The following is a 15,175-nucleotide window of genomic DNA, read 5'->3' on the forward strand; positions in this document are numbered from 1 at the left end:
TTAATGAAGGAAGAATTCTTGTGTGTATCTAGCCATTAGACAAAGTGTTACCACACAATACAAAAGCCCTTTAGGCTTCAACACGAATATTTCAGTCTTTATGAGAAAGTCTAGGTAGTTGTGACCGTCCCAGTGTACATGCTTATTGGTTGGGCATCTAAGTTTACGCAAAGTCTCGACATTGAGAGAATTTTATTTACATTGTGTTAAGATATATCAGTGCCCTTGATGTAGTAGTGGGAACTCTTTTTCTTTTCTGGTGTTATTGTGCGGATTAAAAGTTGTGTACCCACAACACTTAATATCTCACCGATGACTGTTTTTGATACTTTCGTGCAAGTATGATATGTAAGGATTTACATGTTCTCGTTGTTTGTTTGGTCGGTTGTTTTGTTGCAGGTAGTACATCCTCCAACACTCCCGCTCTAACAAGATCAGATGGAGGTGAATATGTCCCCTCAGATAACCAGAAAAGATGGCTGGTGTTCGGCATACATGCGGAAGAACTGACTCTTGTGATCGCGAAGAAACTGAATGACCTTTTTGAAAGATATTACGCTTATTTAAATCAAAATCACTCAATTCATGACCAACGTTATTCATATTTTCAGAGTGACCGATTGAATTACAGAAATATCAATGACAACAAAAATTCAAACGGTAAATACAATAACGATGTCAATAATCATATCGACCTGGCTAAATTGTACTTCCGTAAGTTGAATTCAGATTTTAGTAACTTATCTGAAGTTGATCTACTTAACCTTTGCCGAGTATTGACCGACCTGTGTAATGAGGAACTCGTACAAGAACATATCTGTTCTACTTCAGTAGAAATACAAAGAGTGGTAAGTGAGGCACTTGTGTCCATAGAAAAATGGATCGACTGTGACTTCAAGGACTGGGAGGAAACAACATACATAAAGGATACGGATAACCTTATCCATGTTGTTGAGTCATTAGACGGGAATGGAACGAAAGATGCACTGCTGTCGAGACTCGAGCAGGGAAAATCAAAAGGTACGTAATTAGTAGAAATGCCATAAGTTAAAAAAGTTATCGATCACACTGTCTAGCTTTGAACAATCAAACACTTTTTGTTAGACTAATATTGGGTTGTTTGTTACATTGTCATGCTGTTGAACCGATCGATAGTGACGGACGGGAGTAGTTTATAGAAGTATAATATGACAGATACGACATTCAATGTGTTTGGAGTTTGAAAGCTATGAGAAAGGAAACGGATTATATCGTAGACGTTTCGAGTGACGAGGGGAGTAATAGCTGCAAGCAGCAATGCTAAGACTCAAACACGTTCGAAAGAAAAGTCAATTTATCCTAAAGTGTGAGCAAATGAGTAAGAACAAATCTTTATTTCATATTGCATTCTTTTAGTTAATGAAAAAATGTCATAGAAGAAACAGTGCCCAAAAGATATCAGTTTTCCTTAAACCTATATTTGCCTCTTATAGGTTAAAGTGAGATACCAAACATTATGTCAAAGGCAATCCAAAACAATTAAAATTTAGGATCAGACTTTGCTCGACCTTGTCAGTGCCCTAAAATCTAGTCTTCTACCCCTAACGGTTAACCTAGAATTAGATTTGTGTATATTTAGTCATGGTCATTTTAGAGACCACATCGACGATGCCTAAAGTGCTTCTTAATGTCACTGAGAGCTGTACTCATCGTGGGTGGGATATACGTAAAATTAAGTCGGAGGTCATCGAAGGTCATCCCAAAAACTGGTACGACCTTTGGTTTCATATTGATCGCGGTACCTCAGAAAAACAGTTATCTAGGCTTGTTGGTCAATCGATAACTATATGTGCACATAATAAATTAGGTTTGTAGATGTGGTATTGTCATTGACACGTGCTCTAATACTCTTGCGATATTAAATGCTTATCTTGTTTCTATTGGCGTGATTTGTTGCTATATTCCGGTTCATTTTTGTTGTGATATGATCTTGCAGAGCCCAGGGCCGCAAAGCATCCAATTCTTTTTTTTTATATTTAGTGCCATCACCACATCATTTCTGGTACACAGACATAACCCCATGTTATACACATTCATAATGGTTTCTCGTGATATCTAAACACGACCACCAGTAGGCAATTTTTGTTTTGTTACAATCCGTCCATGTAGAGTACCAATTCCTTTAAAAATAGTTGCCAGGACAGTACCTTATTACTGTGCCATACATGTGCATGTAAAGCATTTTCATGACAACTGAATATGGCCAGATTCATTATTGGAGATAAAGTGCCCTGTAATCATTAGGCGTCGTGGGTTACAAGAAGTACATGTAAATTGTTATGGCATTGTTTTGCTGGTAACAATCGGCTATGATAGGCAATAAATAGGGGCTATAGCCTGGAATAAACAAGGTATTTTACCAGGCAGATGGTAAAACATAGAATGGAATGGAACATTTCCATATTGGAATGTTCCAAAACGGAATGGAATGGTTCCAAAACGGAGTGGAATGGTTCCAATTTGGAATTATTCAAAATTGGAATTTGCAAATGGGAAATTCCAAATTGGAGTTTCCAGTACAGGTGTCACAATTGAAAAAGGGGGCTTCTCTAAAATTTGTAAAATTTTGAAAAGAAGTTGTTGTTGCTTCAAAGTTATTGCTCGATCGACATATAAATTTAATTCATGTTGACAAGTTTCTAAGAGACAGAGGGTCATTCGTACTGTTTAGGTGAGAACGATTTGATTTTGGGGTAGGGACTAATTGTACGTGCAATATTTTTCCTTCGTATCTGTTGGCAATCTCTTTTATTTTTCTGTCAAATTTCTGCAGGAATTTTTTTAAAGGCAACCTCTCGGTATAAGATTTCCGAAATCTTCCAAGCCCTTCCCCAGCATATCAAATGGTCTACCCCTAACAAAGATACCACACGCACAAACGGAACTTTTCAAAGGGGAGAAATATGTGATTTGCGGAAGTGGTGGTTATTGTGTGAACAAGTTTTTTCCTATCATGGTAGGATTGTGTTTCAAAAGTCTGAGCCAGCCTGTTTTCTTTATGTAAAATTCAACTGCTGAAACTTTCAGTTTGAGAAAAAGCAAAATTAACAAATCTTTGCTCTTTGAGCGATAAACAAATTTTCATTCTCCGAATCCCTACCCCCATTAAATGGTTCTTACCTAAACAGTACGAAAGACCCCTCTGGCCCTTAGAAAACCTGTCAACATGAATTAAATGTATATGCCGATTGAGGAATAACTTTGCAACAACAACATCTACTTTTCAAAATTCTACAAATTTTGGAGAAGCCCCCTTTTTCAATTGTGACACCTGTACTAGAAATTCCAATTTGGAATTTCCAATTTGCAAATTTCAATTTTGAATCTTTCCAATTTGGAACGATTCTATTCCAATTTGGAACCATTGCAAAATGTGATGGTTCCATTCCATGGTTTATCACATGCCGTTATACAACACTCATACTCACACATACATACTCATGTTTATTTAGTGCTGATATGTTTAATAACGCACTGCAACAAGACAACGTGCCATGTGTACATGGCGAGTTCTCCACGGCGGTCGTAGTATTAGCAGTTTCGCACAAAATATGAAGCGTAACATTATCTTTTATAAAAATGTCATCAATAGTTGCACTTGAATAATCGCAATATCTAATTGCGATAATATAATATTGAATCTTTGTTATTAATTAATTTTCTAAATATCTGTGCAGTTTGAATGACAAATACTTTTTTATATCAAAGGCTTACCATTATGACAACACTGTATTGTTCATAGCTGACGATACTGAGCATGATAACACGACAAGGTAATTTTTCCACTAGCTGTTCCTCCAGGCAAAAAGTCCTAAAATACATTTCAAGCCAGTGGGCACTATGCTTATTATATATATATATATATATATATATATATATATATATATATTATATATATATATATATATATATATATATATATAATATATATATATATATATAATTATATATATATATATATTATATATATATATATATATATATATATATATATATATATATATATATATATATATATATATAAGTATATTCATTGACAAAAGCGTAATATTTCTCATCCGCTTTTCAGAACAAGTCAAGTGCTTGAAGAATGCAACTCCCGATGCTTTAACAACATTGTCAAGCTTTTTAGCTAAAGTTTCAACGACTCGCAAGAGGGGTTCAGAAATTGGGACACAAAATGAAGAAACAGTACAGGCAAGACTGGACTCTGCTTATTCCTTAATCCGTACGTTAACGAGCCACATCGAGAGCAGTGAGTCAAAATCGTCATCGAATTTTGACAAAGTCAATGTTTATTTCTTTCTATGTGCTATCCTTATAGCCCCACTTTTGATACACGTCAACCTTGTTGTCGTTTGGTTGCTACTCTTAGTAATTGTCGACAAAGCTTGTTCTCGAAAGGAAACTGCAACTTGTATTGGCAGAAAACAAGAATTACAAAACCTTAGTAAAATCTTCGATGACGTCTGCAATAATGTAAAGGTTGCGGTTGTAAGTGGCAATGAAGGTATGGGGAAGACCACGTTAGTGAATGAATATGTTAGGGAACATGAAAATAAATATGCTGATGGCGTCTTCCGTATTTCAGCTCGAAATGAGAATACAGTTTACAACTCTCTTATCATGATATCGATCGACAAAAACCTTGGGGGTGTAGATACCAGGGATTGTCTTCGAAAATTGCAGGAATACCTAGAGAGAAGGTCAGCCTGGCTGATTATAGTAGACGACGTGGATACATCTGAGTTGTCTGACAATGTGAACGACATCATTAATGGCCCATGGAAAAAAATGGCTGTAGGTCATATGATCGTGGTGACAAGATGTAGCATGAGGCAAAGTACAGAATTTGTCAAGAATATCGGGCTTTCAAACTGTGTAGAGATTTCTAAAATAGATCCCCAAAATGCTGCAAAGTTTTTCACCAGTGTAAATTCCGCAGATGATGCAGGAAAATTAGCAAATGAGTTCGAACCTATCCCTATTGTCCTGAGCGAAGCAAACAATACTGTGTCACTTTACGAAGGCAAAGTTCAGACGTTCATACAAGACGTTCGACACCGTAAAGAATTAAATAAAAAGGGTATTGAAACTATGAGTGATACCAGAGTGAACTTAGATGCCCTGATGCATGTACAATTTCATGCCATTGACAGCATGTGTACAGGAAAGAAACGACAGGAACTTTTGCTCGCACGTAGATTATTGAAGGATTTTGCAGTAATGGGTGAAGCCAGTGTATCATTTGATCAAATATCTGACGGAATGTCTCTTATTGACGAATACTTACTTCTGCAAAAAAACAGAGAAGATGTTTGGGGGCAGTTGCTGAAAATGACACTTTCACGTAATGAATTAAGCATTCCTCCACATCTAAAGGAGTCAGTCAGAGGTTCCCTATCAGCAGAAGAAAAAATCAATTCATTGATTGACGCCTGCAAAATATTGAAGCCTTGTCTAGATCAAATATTAAAAACCAGCCAAGACGATGTTATCGCAGTTGGTGACCAAAAATTTATGGGAACATGGCAAAATATTTGTGCCATGCAATAGAGGTCTCCAAGTGCACAGTCAATTTCTAAATGAGGAAACTGAGACAAGTTCAGAGCAACGCGAAGTCATGGCAGTGTTTATGTACCTTACTTACATCATCTGTCGCATATCTGAAAAGCATAACGAGGGATTGATATTTAAACGAAACGCAACGAGATTAATGGCAACGATCGATGATCAGCAAAGGGACTCATGTATGACTAAAACCTTGAGAAATGTTGAATACAATAGATGTATGGTTAGTTGTGCATGGAGTGACAGATTTGGCATCGACTGTACAATGCAGGGAATGTATGCAGTTGTAGAAAAGAGTACAAAACCGTCATCCTCAGCTGTGGAAAGTCATGAAAAAACGTTGCATATATCAGTATTTAATTTACTCCGGAATGTTTTGGTTCTTACCATGCGAAAGTTCTCGTTGCAACGGAATGTTGGGAAAGACAACGTGTACAATCGAGCTGGCTCTACAAATCTTTGGGGAAAATTACAAAGTGTAAAAGTTGCAAACTCGACAAGTGTAGGGTCCGGCGAATGTGTGAGTCCATTGAGAATCCGTTAGATGATGACATTACTTTTTATATTCCTGAAGGCTCTATTGATCTGAAAAACCTAAGCATGTCAGTTAATAATAGGTACGTTGCCGAAAATAGAGGAAGGACCAAAATACTTGTATCAGAGGAAAACTCAGAATTGTGCGAGGAAGGCATAATATATCTTGAGGGCTTGACGATTGAAATCAGCCACACCATTGTTATTGGTGGGAAGTGTACACTAATACTCAAAGATTGTGACCTACAATGCTATGCAGAAGCATCATCTCAACAGTCACCAAGTATTGCAGCTTTTCGTAATTTTGTGAGTCACGACATTGCAAAGTGTCCAATCGCAAGACATATTCGTTATGGTATCGGGGATTTCCAAATAAGATCACAAGAATTTATGTCCGGGAAGTGTGTGTGTCCTTGCGAAGGTATTAATCAAACGGAATTATCTTATAATGCTGCCCTGATCCTGAGAGATGATTCAAAATTGCTGATTAAGAACAGTATCTTACATGGTGTTTCAAAGATATCAAACGGTATCTTAGCTACGGAAAACTCAACGTGCATAATTGAAAACTGTGAATTCTCAACACTGGACTCTGCTCTAACAGTTCTCGGGGGCGAAGCGCTTATCGAAAATAGTCGATTGTATAACAACAAGACTGCCATTAAACACTTCCCTTTAACACTTCAAACCAGATTATTATGTATTTCAAACCACGTTTTCAGAAATGAAAACGCAGGGTTTGAAATCAAGTCAAGGTTTTCGATGTTGATGCTGAATGCGAGTTAAATTCAAACTACATTTATCACAATGGAGATGGCTTATACCTCGCGAGTGACGGGAGGACAATCGTAGAAAATAACTCATTTTATGATAATTACAGAGGCGTCGTCATTTCCTGTTGCGAAACCATAAATGTCAAGAACAACAACATATATGACAATAAAAGTGTAGGGATACGACTTACAAATGTCAACGACGAGGTTTACAATTCAGTCGTCGATAAAAGCAACACATTTCGTCAAATGACACCTACGACATTAAGCGTTCAATAGTAGAAGAACAGCAAAGAGATGGTACGCTTCATTACAAATCATTGAAACGTAAAAAATTCAACAAGAAAGAACCTTCTGTTGAGAAACACGACCTGCAACGTTGTTCAATCTGCTTCCAAACTATTCCAAAATCCTCAACAATACTTTCGTGCGCAAACTGCCTTGCTTTGAAATTTTGCTCAGAAAGTTGTCAAACTAAGCACATGAGCGGGCAAGCTAAGTACTGTACAGAGCTTAAAGAAAACTATACAGTACAATTTGAATAAAAGTGCTCAATGAATGCGAATCTCCTACAAAAAGTTTGCGACACTTTTGGGAGTACATGCCTTTTCGAGAATATCTTGGAAACCTTCTACGATAATGTTGGAAATTATGAGCGGACTCACCGAAGTTGCCCACAAAGAAAAAGTACAAGATGTAAAGTTGCTCTTTAGTAAAGTTTACAGCAATCGGGAAAATTAAAAATCATAACTGACCAAAAAGTAGGTAATATGAACATTGGAAGTTATGCCAAAAGTATATACAGTGTTGCGACCATGATCGATACCTCTCAGATTAGGATATCGCTCTTAAATGCCTACAGTTCCGCAGAGGAATTAACATGGAATTTTCAATCGTCGTTTAGAAATATCAAAAGGAAAGTTTAGTTACTCCTCGCCTGCGTTGTGACATCGACATGAAGCTGCTCCTGACCTAATTAAAAAGAAATACAGTCCTATCATTAGCAAATATCTTTAAAGGATCGTTTTAGTAAAGTATCCTTCCTCTTTTAGAGTCACATGACACATCTAGGCCGTACATGAAATACTGTAACAATTGACTCTTTTATCAACTCGAAATGTGTATTCAGTGTTAGTTTAACGATCAGCTATTAATTTATGATTAAAGAATATCAAAATCTATTTCCTAGTGATCGAAACACGATAGCTTTAATATTCCACATTTATTTTAAAGATCGGACGTATCAGTTAGAAATAGGTTAATGTTTTTGTCGCACAATTGCAGTATTGGAGCTGTGCTTAAATGTATGACTTTAGACTGCCGTACTAATAAATATAAGTTTTACTTTTATTTTGCTGATTTATGACCAAAATTTTCTCACTTTATTCATGTATGTTGTTGGAATACTTAATCGATAAAAACAGTGCATTTGATACTTCAAATATAGCCGTCAATTCAAATGCCGTACTACGATATGAATGAAAGTTTCGTTTAATCAAATTCTGAGAAGTTCATTTCACGATTGAAGTTCGCCATGAAGTATTCCTGTCATCATATCTAACGTTATTAGATCTAGATGTGTATTCATAAATGATTGCGCTCGCCACAGGTGTGAATTCAGAAGTTGTAACCACGTGAAGAGTATTTGAGTGATCATCATGATGATAGATCAACCCAGCCAAAACTTAAAATTAAATATATCTAAATTAAAAGTTATCGTTAGAGTTATAGTTATTATTTTTCATGAACTATGTCAAAGTCAATTTCTCAGCACCCTCCTTGCCACTTACAAGTATATTTTTTCGTTAATAATCACGAGGAGAAACTGCAGAGTTTGTAGTCTGTTAACTCTTTGTTTTCAATCATGGGGAAACATTTTAGTTTGCATTTTATTGGTCGTTAAGAAGTTGATCCTTTTGCAACGGGGTTAAAATTCTACTCAGAAAAACCCCTCAATCGACAGTGTTCAGTATATGGTATCATCCTACGTACATGTACCCTCAGTCAGTGCACGGACGAATAAGCATGGGATGAATTCGAAACCATTGTGATTGTTTTAAATAATGAGTTATATCGCAGGCAAGGAATGTCATTTCCATGTGAACCATTTGCGATAAATGGTTGTCTCCTATTGCCAGTGAGTAAGAATAAGGAAGAAAATATCAAGTAGTTGGCATTTCTTTGTAAAGCCAAGTTTGTTTATTTTTAACATCATATTTTTATATTTGTTAGCAATTTGTATATTGTAGTCTTGTGCCAACAAATTCACCTGACCACATCAGAGTCTCAACTCCCTATCTGGTTTTTCAGTCATTGATGAAAAGTTGGCACAGTACTTATGATTTTAGGACTACCTGGCCGATGTTTATCTGGTCTATTGAAATGAGAGTGTCGAAAAGTATGTATCAACCGTGTTTTTTGAGTTTTGTTTTATTGCTGTGATTTGTGATAACAGTTTTTACACGTTACTTATGTAACTTGTTGCAAGGTTAATAAGTTAAAATGATCCTTTTTATCGAATCATGCAGCCTTCGATTAACTGCGATAACCATATATTCTCTGAAAACAAATTTTGAGGTACATATTGTCATTTTGTATGCGGTAAATTGGTGGTCCTTTCAAGAATAGTTGCGCTCTAAAACGTGCCGAATTCTTTCCACCACGAAACTTGTGCCCAATGGAGAGATTGTTGATGTTATTATCGTAGAATCAACGGTACCAAAATGCTTCATATGAATATATCTGTCGCTTCATTGAGTGTTATCTTAGGAATATTCAGTAACTATATGTTGTTGACAATGTTCAAGCTATTTCTATGTGCCCGTATTGTCACTGGCAAGAAACGGCTATATCTTTATATCAATGGTGACGACGTAATCCCTGAGGGATTGCGATCTTTCTGACATGACATAATATTTCACATTGTAATTTCATTGGCTGTATACCTGATATTCCTATTCGGACGAGCTTAGATTTTACTTGGAAAATCCTAAACTTACTGTTAAAAATACATGAGATCATATTCTGAACATATGTACGCATTGAATAATTGTCGATATATGTTATGATCGTTTTGTATGTTTGTTATACATTAAGTCAGGGGACTTAATTTCATCTCTATCATTCGATATAAGTGGTTGTGCTACAATTCACATTTAGTGTGAATTTCGTAAACGGAAGCATAGCTTATTCAAATTGTGGATATTATACCCATTTGTAATTCTGACATATGTAAAATTAGATAACCATTGTACTCAGAGACTATATTGTTAGATCTACATGTATTTGCAATAGGAGTGTTACAGTCTTATACCAAAACCACATGACCAGTTACACCTGTCTCCAGTTGGGTAGATTGTTAGATAAAATGGCTGATGTTTCACATTACGATTGCACTTTTGAAGAATGTTGGAGGTATACTTATGGTTTATGACTGGAAGGCTGATATTCATCCTACCTATTGAAATAAATTTGTAAGCAGCGTAGTGAGAGTTTAAGTAGGCTTTTTTCAGCATTTATTCTTACAGCTTTGATTTGTGATGATAATTTTTACAATTTATTCATCTATGTTGTTACAAGATGTAATCAGTAAGATTTACAGCCTGTTATATTTCAAATACAGACAACGATTCACATTCAAATCCCTATGTACATTACGTTATACTTTTGAACATATTTTAACTCATTTGTCAAATTCGACGAATCAATTTCAGCACGAATTGTTCTTGTCAATATTGTAAACGTCAGTTTCGTTAACAACATTTTCAAGAATAATATTTACATTTGTCTTAATGAACGAATAGTGGCGCTCTACAAAAAAGAACTCCCTGTGATGTCAAATGTGTAACTACGAAAGAATTGTTTGAGTAACTGATCTTATCGTTTAATCATCTAAACAAATGCTGTACATGAATATGCTTAACGATTTTGATTGTCGTTTGGTTTTTATCGTCCTTCGATTAGTAATTATCAGAAATGCTTCAATTTCTCTTCAAACCCTTGCCACATACAAGCACAATTATTTCATTGTGGTTAATACTGATATATCGTATTGTTTTTGTGATTTGTAGGCTTTTGTGATTTGTAGGTTTCTCATTCCCTTTGTATGAGCCCCGATGGAAATTACTGTATAGAAACTCTACCGCTCAATAAAAGTGTAGTAAAATAAAATAAGTAGTACGTCATTTTATTGTCAATGATGTCGGAATTCTCACAGAGTTTTTTATACTTTTGAGTATTTTTCTGCCGTCATGACAAACAATTAGTGTGCAATGGTCGTGAAAATTATTCCTAGCGCGAGTGGATGAGATTCTACTCGTATGTTTCAGCATAGACCCTCGAGAGTTTTGCTCGAGGGTCTATGGTTTCAGTAAACGTCTTGCCCAGATCTCTGCAAGCATTATTAGATCCTATTTTGTAGAAGGAAAGTGAAATATAGACACAAATTAATACTTTGATAGTACACATGATTATCCTCAATATCAAGCGTCACATTAATTTCAAATAAGTGTAGCAAACTAAAAATGAACAAAAAATGTTTCGAAAAGGAAAGTGAAAATAACATTATGTCAATGGTTAATTTTACGGTCAAAATGAGTGCTAGGTGCCTGCTACGTGTTTACCAATAAGTCTCGTCAGATCCGAAAGTTTACCCATAAAATCAACTTTGTCCATCGTCTTCTGAAAGATACACAAAATCTTCATCAGTGAAGACAAGCATATGAACGCAGTATTTCAATTGCTTTATGGTTTTAATCTTCTTTACTCCAGGCTTATTACAAATCCTATTAGGTTCTCTTTTACCCTCTCTTACTTAAGATATGTCGCCCTCAAGCGGCAAACTGAAAATGTTGACAAGGAAGGAGATCTGGCAGTGCGTTTCCTTCGCTCTCTGCAATGCAAAGCTGCGACGAGGATGTCCTTCCTTATAGATTGATAGCAATCGAGTCTATCGTCTTCCTGAACGATTTACTCGCATATTTTGAGGAACAGTGTGAAGATGAATCGAACAAATGCACAGCTTGTGAAGACGGTAAGGTCACAACTGGCTGTATTGAATGACGATTTTATATTTGTAATAATTATATAGCCCATGCACAACGAAATCGCATCGCCTGTTAGAGCTAGATGAATATCACTGGCACACAACAGTTGACTCGGCCTCAGTTCAACCCGTAATCTACTGCAACGCACATCCGGAGAATCAGCTCGAATTTTACTGTAAAGCGTGCGATATGGCAGTCTGTCTGAAGTGTACGCTATTAGATCACCCTCCTACGAAACACCAGACTGAATACAAACATATCAAAGACACAGGGAAGGATTTCGCCGAAAACTTGTCTACCGCCATAAGGAAAATGAAGTGAAAGGGATCGAAGCAAACAACGGCAAAACCACAGCGCAAGGAGTATTACAATCACTCGACAAGTGTTATCGAAGAGAAAAAGAAAACTTCATCAAAGCACACCCGACTAACGATCGGAAAAGTAACACGTTTGAGTTAATAAAATGCAAACAAACTGCTGAGGGAATTGAAGGTGAATATGATAAAAAGCAAAGCTAACATGACTGCACAAAGAAAGGAACTTGTGAAAGTTTGGGAAGTACGGTTCAGTGGTTGGGGACGGTAATCATGAGAAACGACGGTGTTATTTTGTTCTGCGATTATCATAATTCAAGATCACAATCATTTAGTGTTGACGGAAGACAAAAGAGATATTCAACTTTTCAAATATCAATAATGTCCTTCCCTATGACACAGCTATATCAGTGAATGGAAATGTCTTTTGTAACCTAAATAAATTTACTGATTTCCATAAATGTAACATCAACGCGCTACTTTTTCGATTGTTAGTCGGGTTTGTCATACCGTCCATAAATGTAACAAATATTACCATACATTTAATAAAAAAAATGGTAATAAAACAGTAAAAGGTAACAATAAATGTAATAAAAAATACCAATGAGGGCAAAAACGAATAAATAAAATGTTTCTCTTCCTGGGAGGACTCAAAAAAATTCGCTCTTAAGTGTTGCAGAACCCCTCCTGTAAAGTGGAATGGCCCAACAGCGGAATAATATCAACAAGTGATACGGTTGCCAGTATAGCGAGGAGCAAGTAAGGTCGATTTTATCGCTGAAGTCGTAACGTCGATAGGAAAACAGTCACACCCGAAGTATGCATGCATAATAAAGAGATAATTGCACAAAATATTTAGTCAATATCGCGTCGTATTCTCACGATGTGTCCGTATTTTGACGAGTTAACTCGAATATGACACCAACTTTGTTAAGCGTTTTGCAATCCCTTTTGTTGTGTTCTGTATGTTAAGAACGGTCACAAAGGCTGTAATAAATAAATGAACAAATAAATACATAAATAAATCTGGAATCGTCTATTTTGATTTTTTTTGTCCCTGTTTGTGCAATTTGATGAAAGAATCGTCTTCTTTTCAACCACTTTCCCGATAACTTCGAAACTTGAATTTGAAGTAGGCATGTCAAATTTTGTTCAAATCATGGCAAAACCACCCAAAATATATTTGAGAATATTTAAGTCATTTCAAATTTTCATAATCTCTTTGTCCGATTGACTTGCAAGGTCCTTCTCGGAAACCATTGAGCCGATCGGAACACAGAAGTTAGTTGATATTTAACTATGGTATCGAACAAACAATGTTTTACAAAAATTGTACTATAGAAGTATCATACGCTGTGTCTACAAGACGTTTCTGAGGCAAATTTCACGTAAATAACCAGTTGTTCATCATTTATAGGTATATAAGATTACTTAAAAACATTGTATATTCACACAAAGCAAAAACATCATCTCTTAATACAGAAAACTTGCCTCCTTAATCAAGTTGGATCAGGCAACTTGAATGGATTACCAAATCTTTCATTTGAGTTGGTGCAGATATGTCAATTTTGTTTACAAAGAAATTGCTCAGATTGATTTGAAATCAGCTGTAAATTGCAGAGTCTTTGTTATTTTTCGTCATGATAATTGAGTCAATATTGAATGGTATGTCATTGTAGGTGAAATAACATAAGGTTATTCCCAAAATACCGGGATTTATGCCCGAGTACATCGTGCAGCGGAGGTATTGTCCTTGACATTACGCGTCTCGGACAATACCGAAGCGTACGATGTACGAGGATATAAATCCCGGTATTTTGGGAATAACCTCATAAGTATACACCTTTTTAGTTCAACTTTACAAGAAAAAAAGTCTAAATTAAGGCGTCTTTTGGATTCTCGTCGCGCACTGTACAAAGCGATCGCGAGCAGGGACGCGTTGAGCGCGTCCGCTAGGAGTGCAAAACGAGATTTGAACCAGCGCTGCGGCAGTGCACATGGCAGAAATTGTACGTTAGAAGCATAATTTCGCTCGAATTCACAGTTTTGGACTGACCATAATTTGATTTGGGAAGTACTGAATGCTTAGAAGTATATCTCCTTGTAAAAAATGTCAAATTTTTATTCTTTTTCTCCGTGTTGACGTAAAGGTGTTTTGAGGTCAAAGGTCAAATAGCGTCCAATAACACCGAAAGTTTGTACTTCGTGTCAAAGTTATTGGACTCCTCGTCTTCTGATACCAAAACTTACTGTACGACGAAAATCGATAGGTTATAGACGTAGAGTAATGTCCTGTATAATACATATCCCTGGTTTGATTTTGAAGTCTGATTTGCAGGGTCTTCAATACACGTTTACATCTGTTGCTCGAGGATCCTTGGTAGATGTAGGTTTGTGTTGGACATTTGCTGATTTGGGTATGTCACTGTCATCCTTCTATAAAAAGCATGGAGACACTTTGCGCAAAGCATTGTCATGTCGGTGCTGCAGCATAGTTGGTTTCCACAACAACAGCATTACAAGGCTGAACCTGGTCGATCGGTATGAAAGCCCATAAGGGACATGTTTGAAAGCAAAAAATTAAAAAATTATCTTGTGCTCACGAGAAACTATCTCGTGATCACAAGATCTTTTCTTGTGAGCACGAGATCTTTTCTTGTGATCACAAGATCTTTTCTTGTGCTCTCAAGATCTTTTCTTGTGATCACAAGATCTTTTCTTGTGCGCACGAGATCTTTTCTTGTGATCACAAGATCTTTTCTTGTGCGCACAAGATCTTTTCTTGTGATCTCAAGATCTTTTCTTGTGATCACAAGATCTTTCTTGTGATCACAAGATAGTTTCTCGTGATCACAAGATCTTTTCTTGTGCGCACGAGATCTTTCTCGTGAGCACGAGA

General features: G+C 36.3%; 1 protein-coding gene across 1 annotated transcript; it reads left to right on the plus strand.

Annotated features, from left to right (window-relative positions):
* The first annotated feature begins 322 nt into the window (after positions 1-322).
* Positions 323-11,072, plus strand: LOC139139137 (uncharacterized). Its single transcript, XM_070707941.1, has 2 exons — positions 323-1,020; positions 4,109-11,072. Exons 1-2 carry the CDS (start codon positions 342-344, stop codon positions 5,593-5,595), a joined length of 2,166 nt encoding a protein of 721 aa, XP_070564042.1. The 5' UTR covers positions 323-341; the 3' UTR covers positions 5,596-11,072.
* Positions 11,073-15,175: the final 4,103 nt, after the last annotated feature.

The sequence above is a fragment of the Ptychodera flava genome, chromosome 8 (genome assembly GCF_041260155.1).
Source record: "Ptychodera flava strain L36383 chromosome 8, AS_Pfla_20210202, whole genome shotgun sequence".
Classification (NCBI taxonomy): Eukaryota; Metazoa; Hemichordata; class Enteropneusta; family Ptychoderidae; genus Ptychodera; species Ptychodera flava.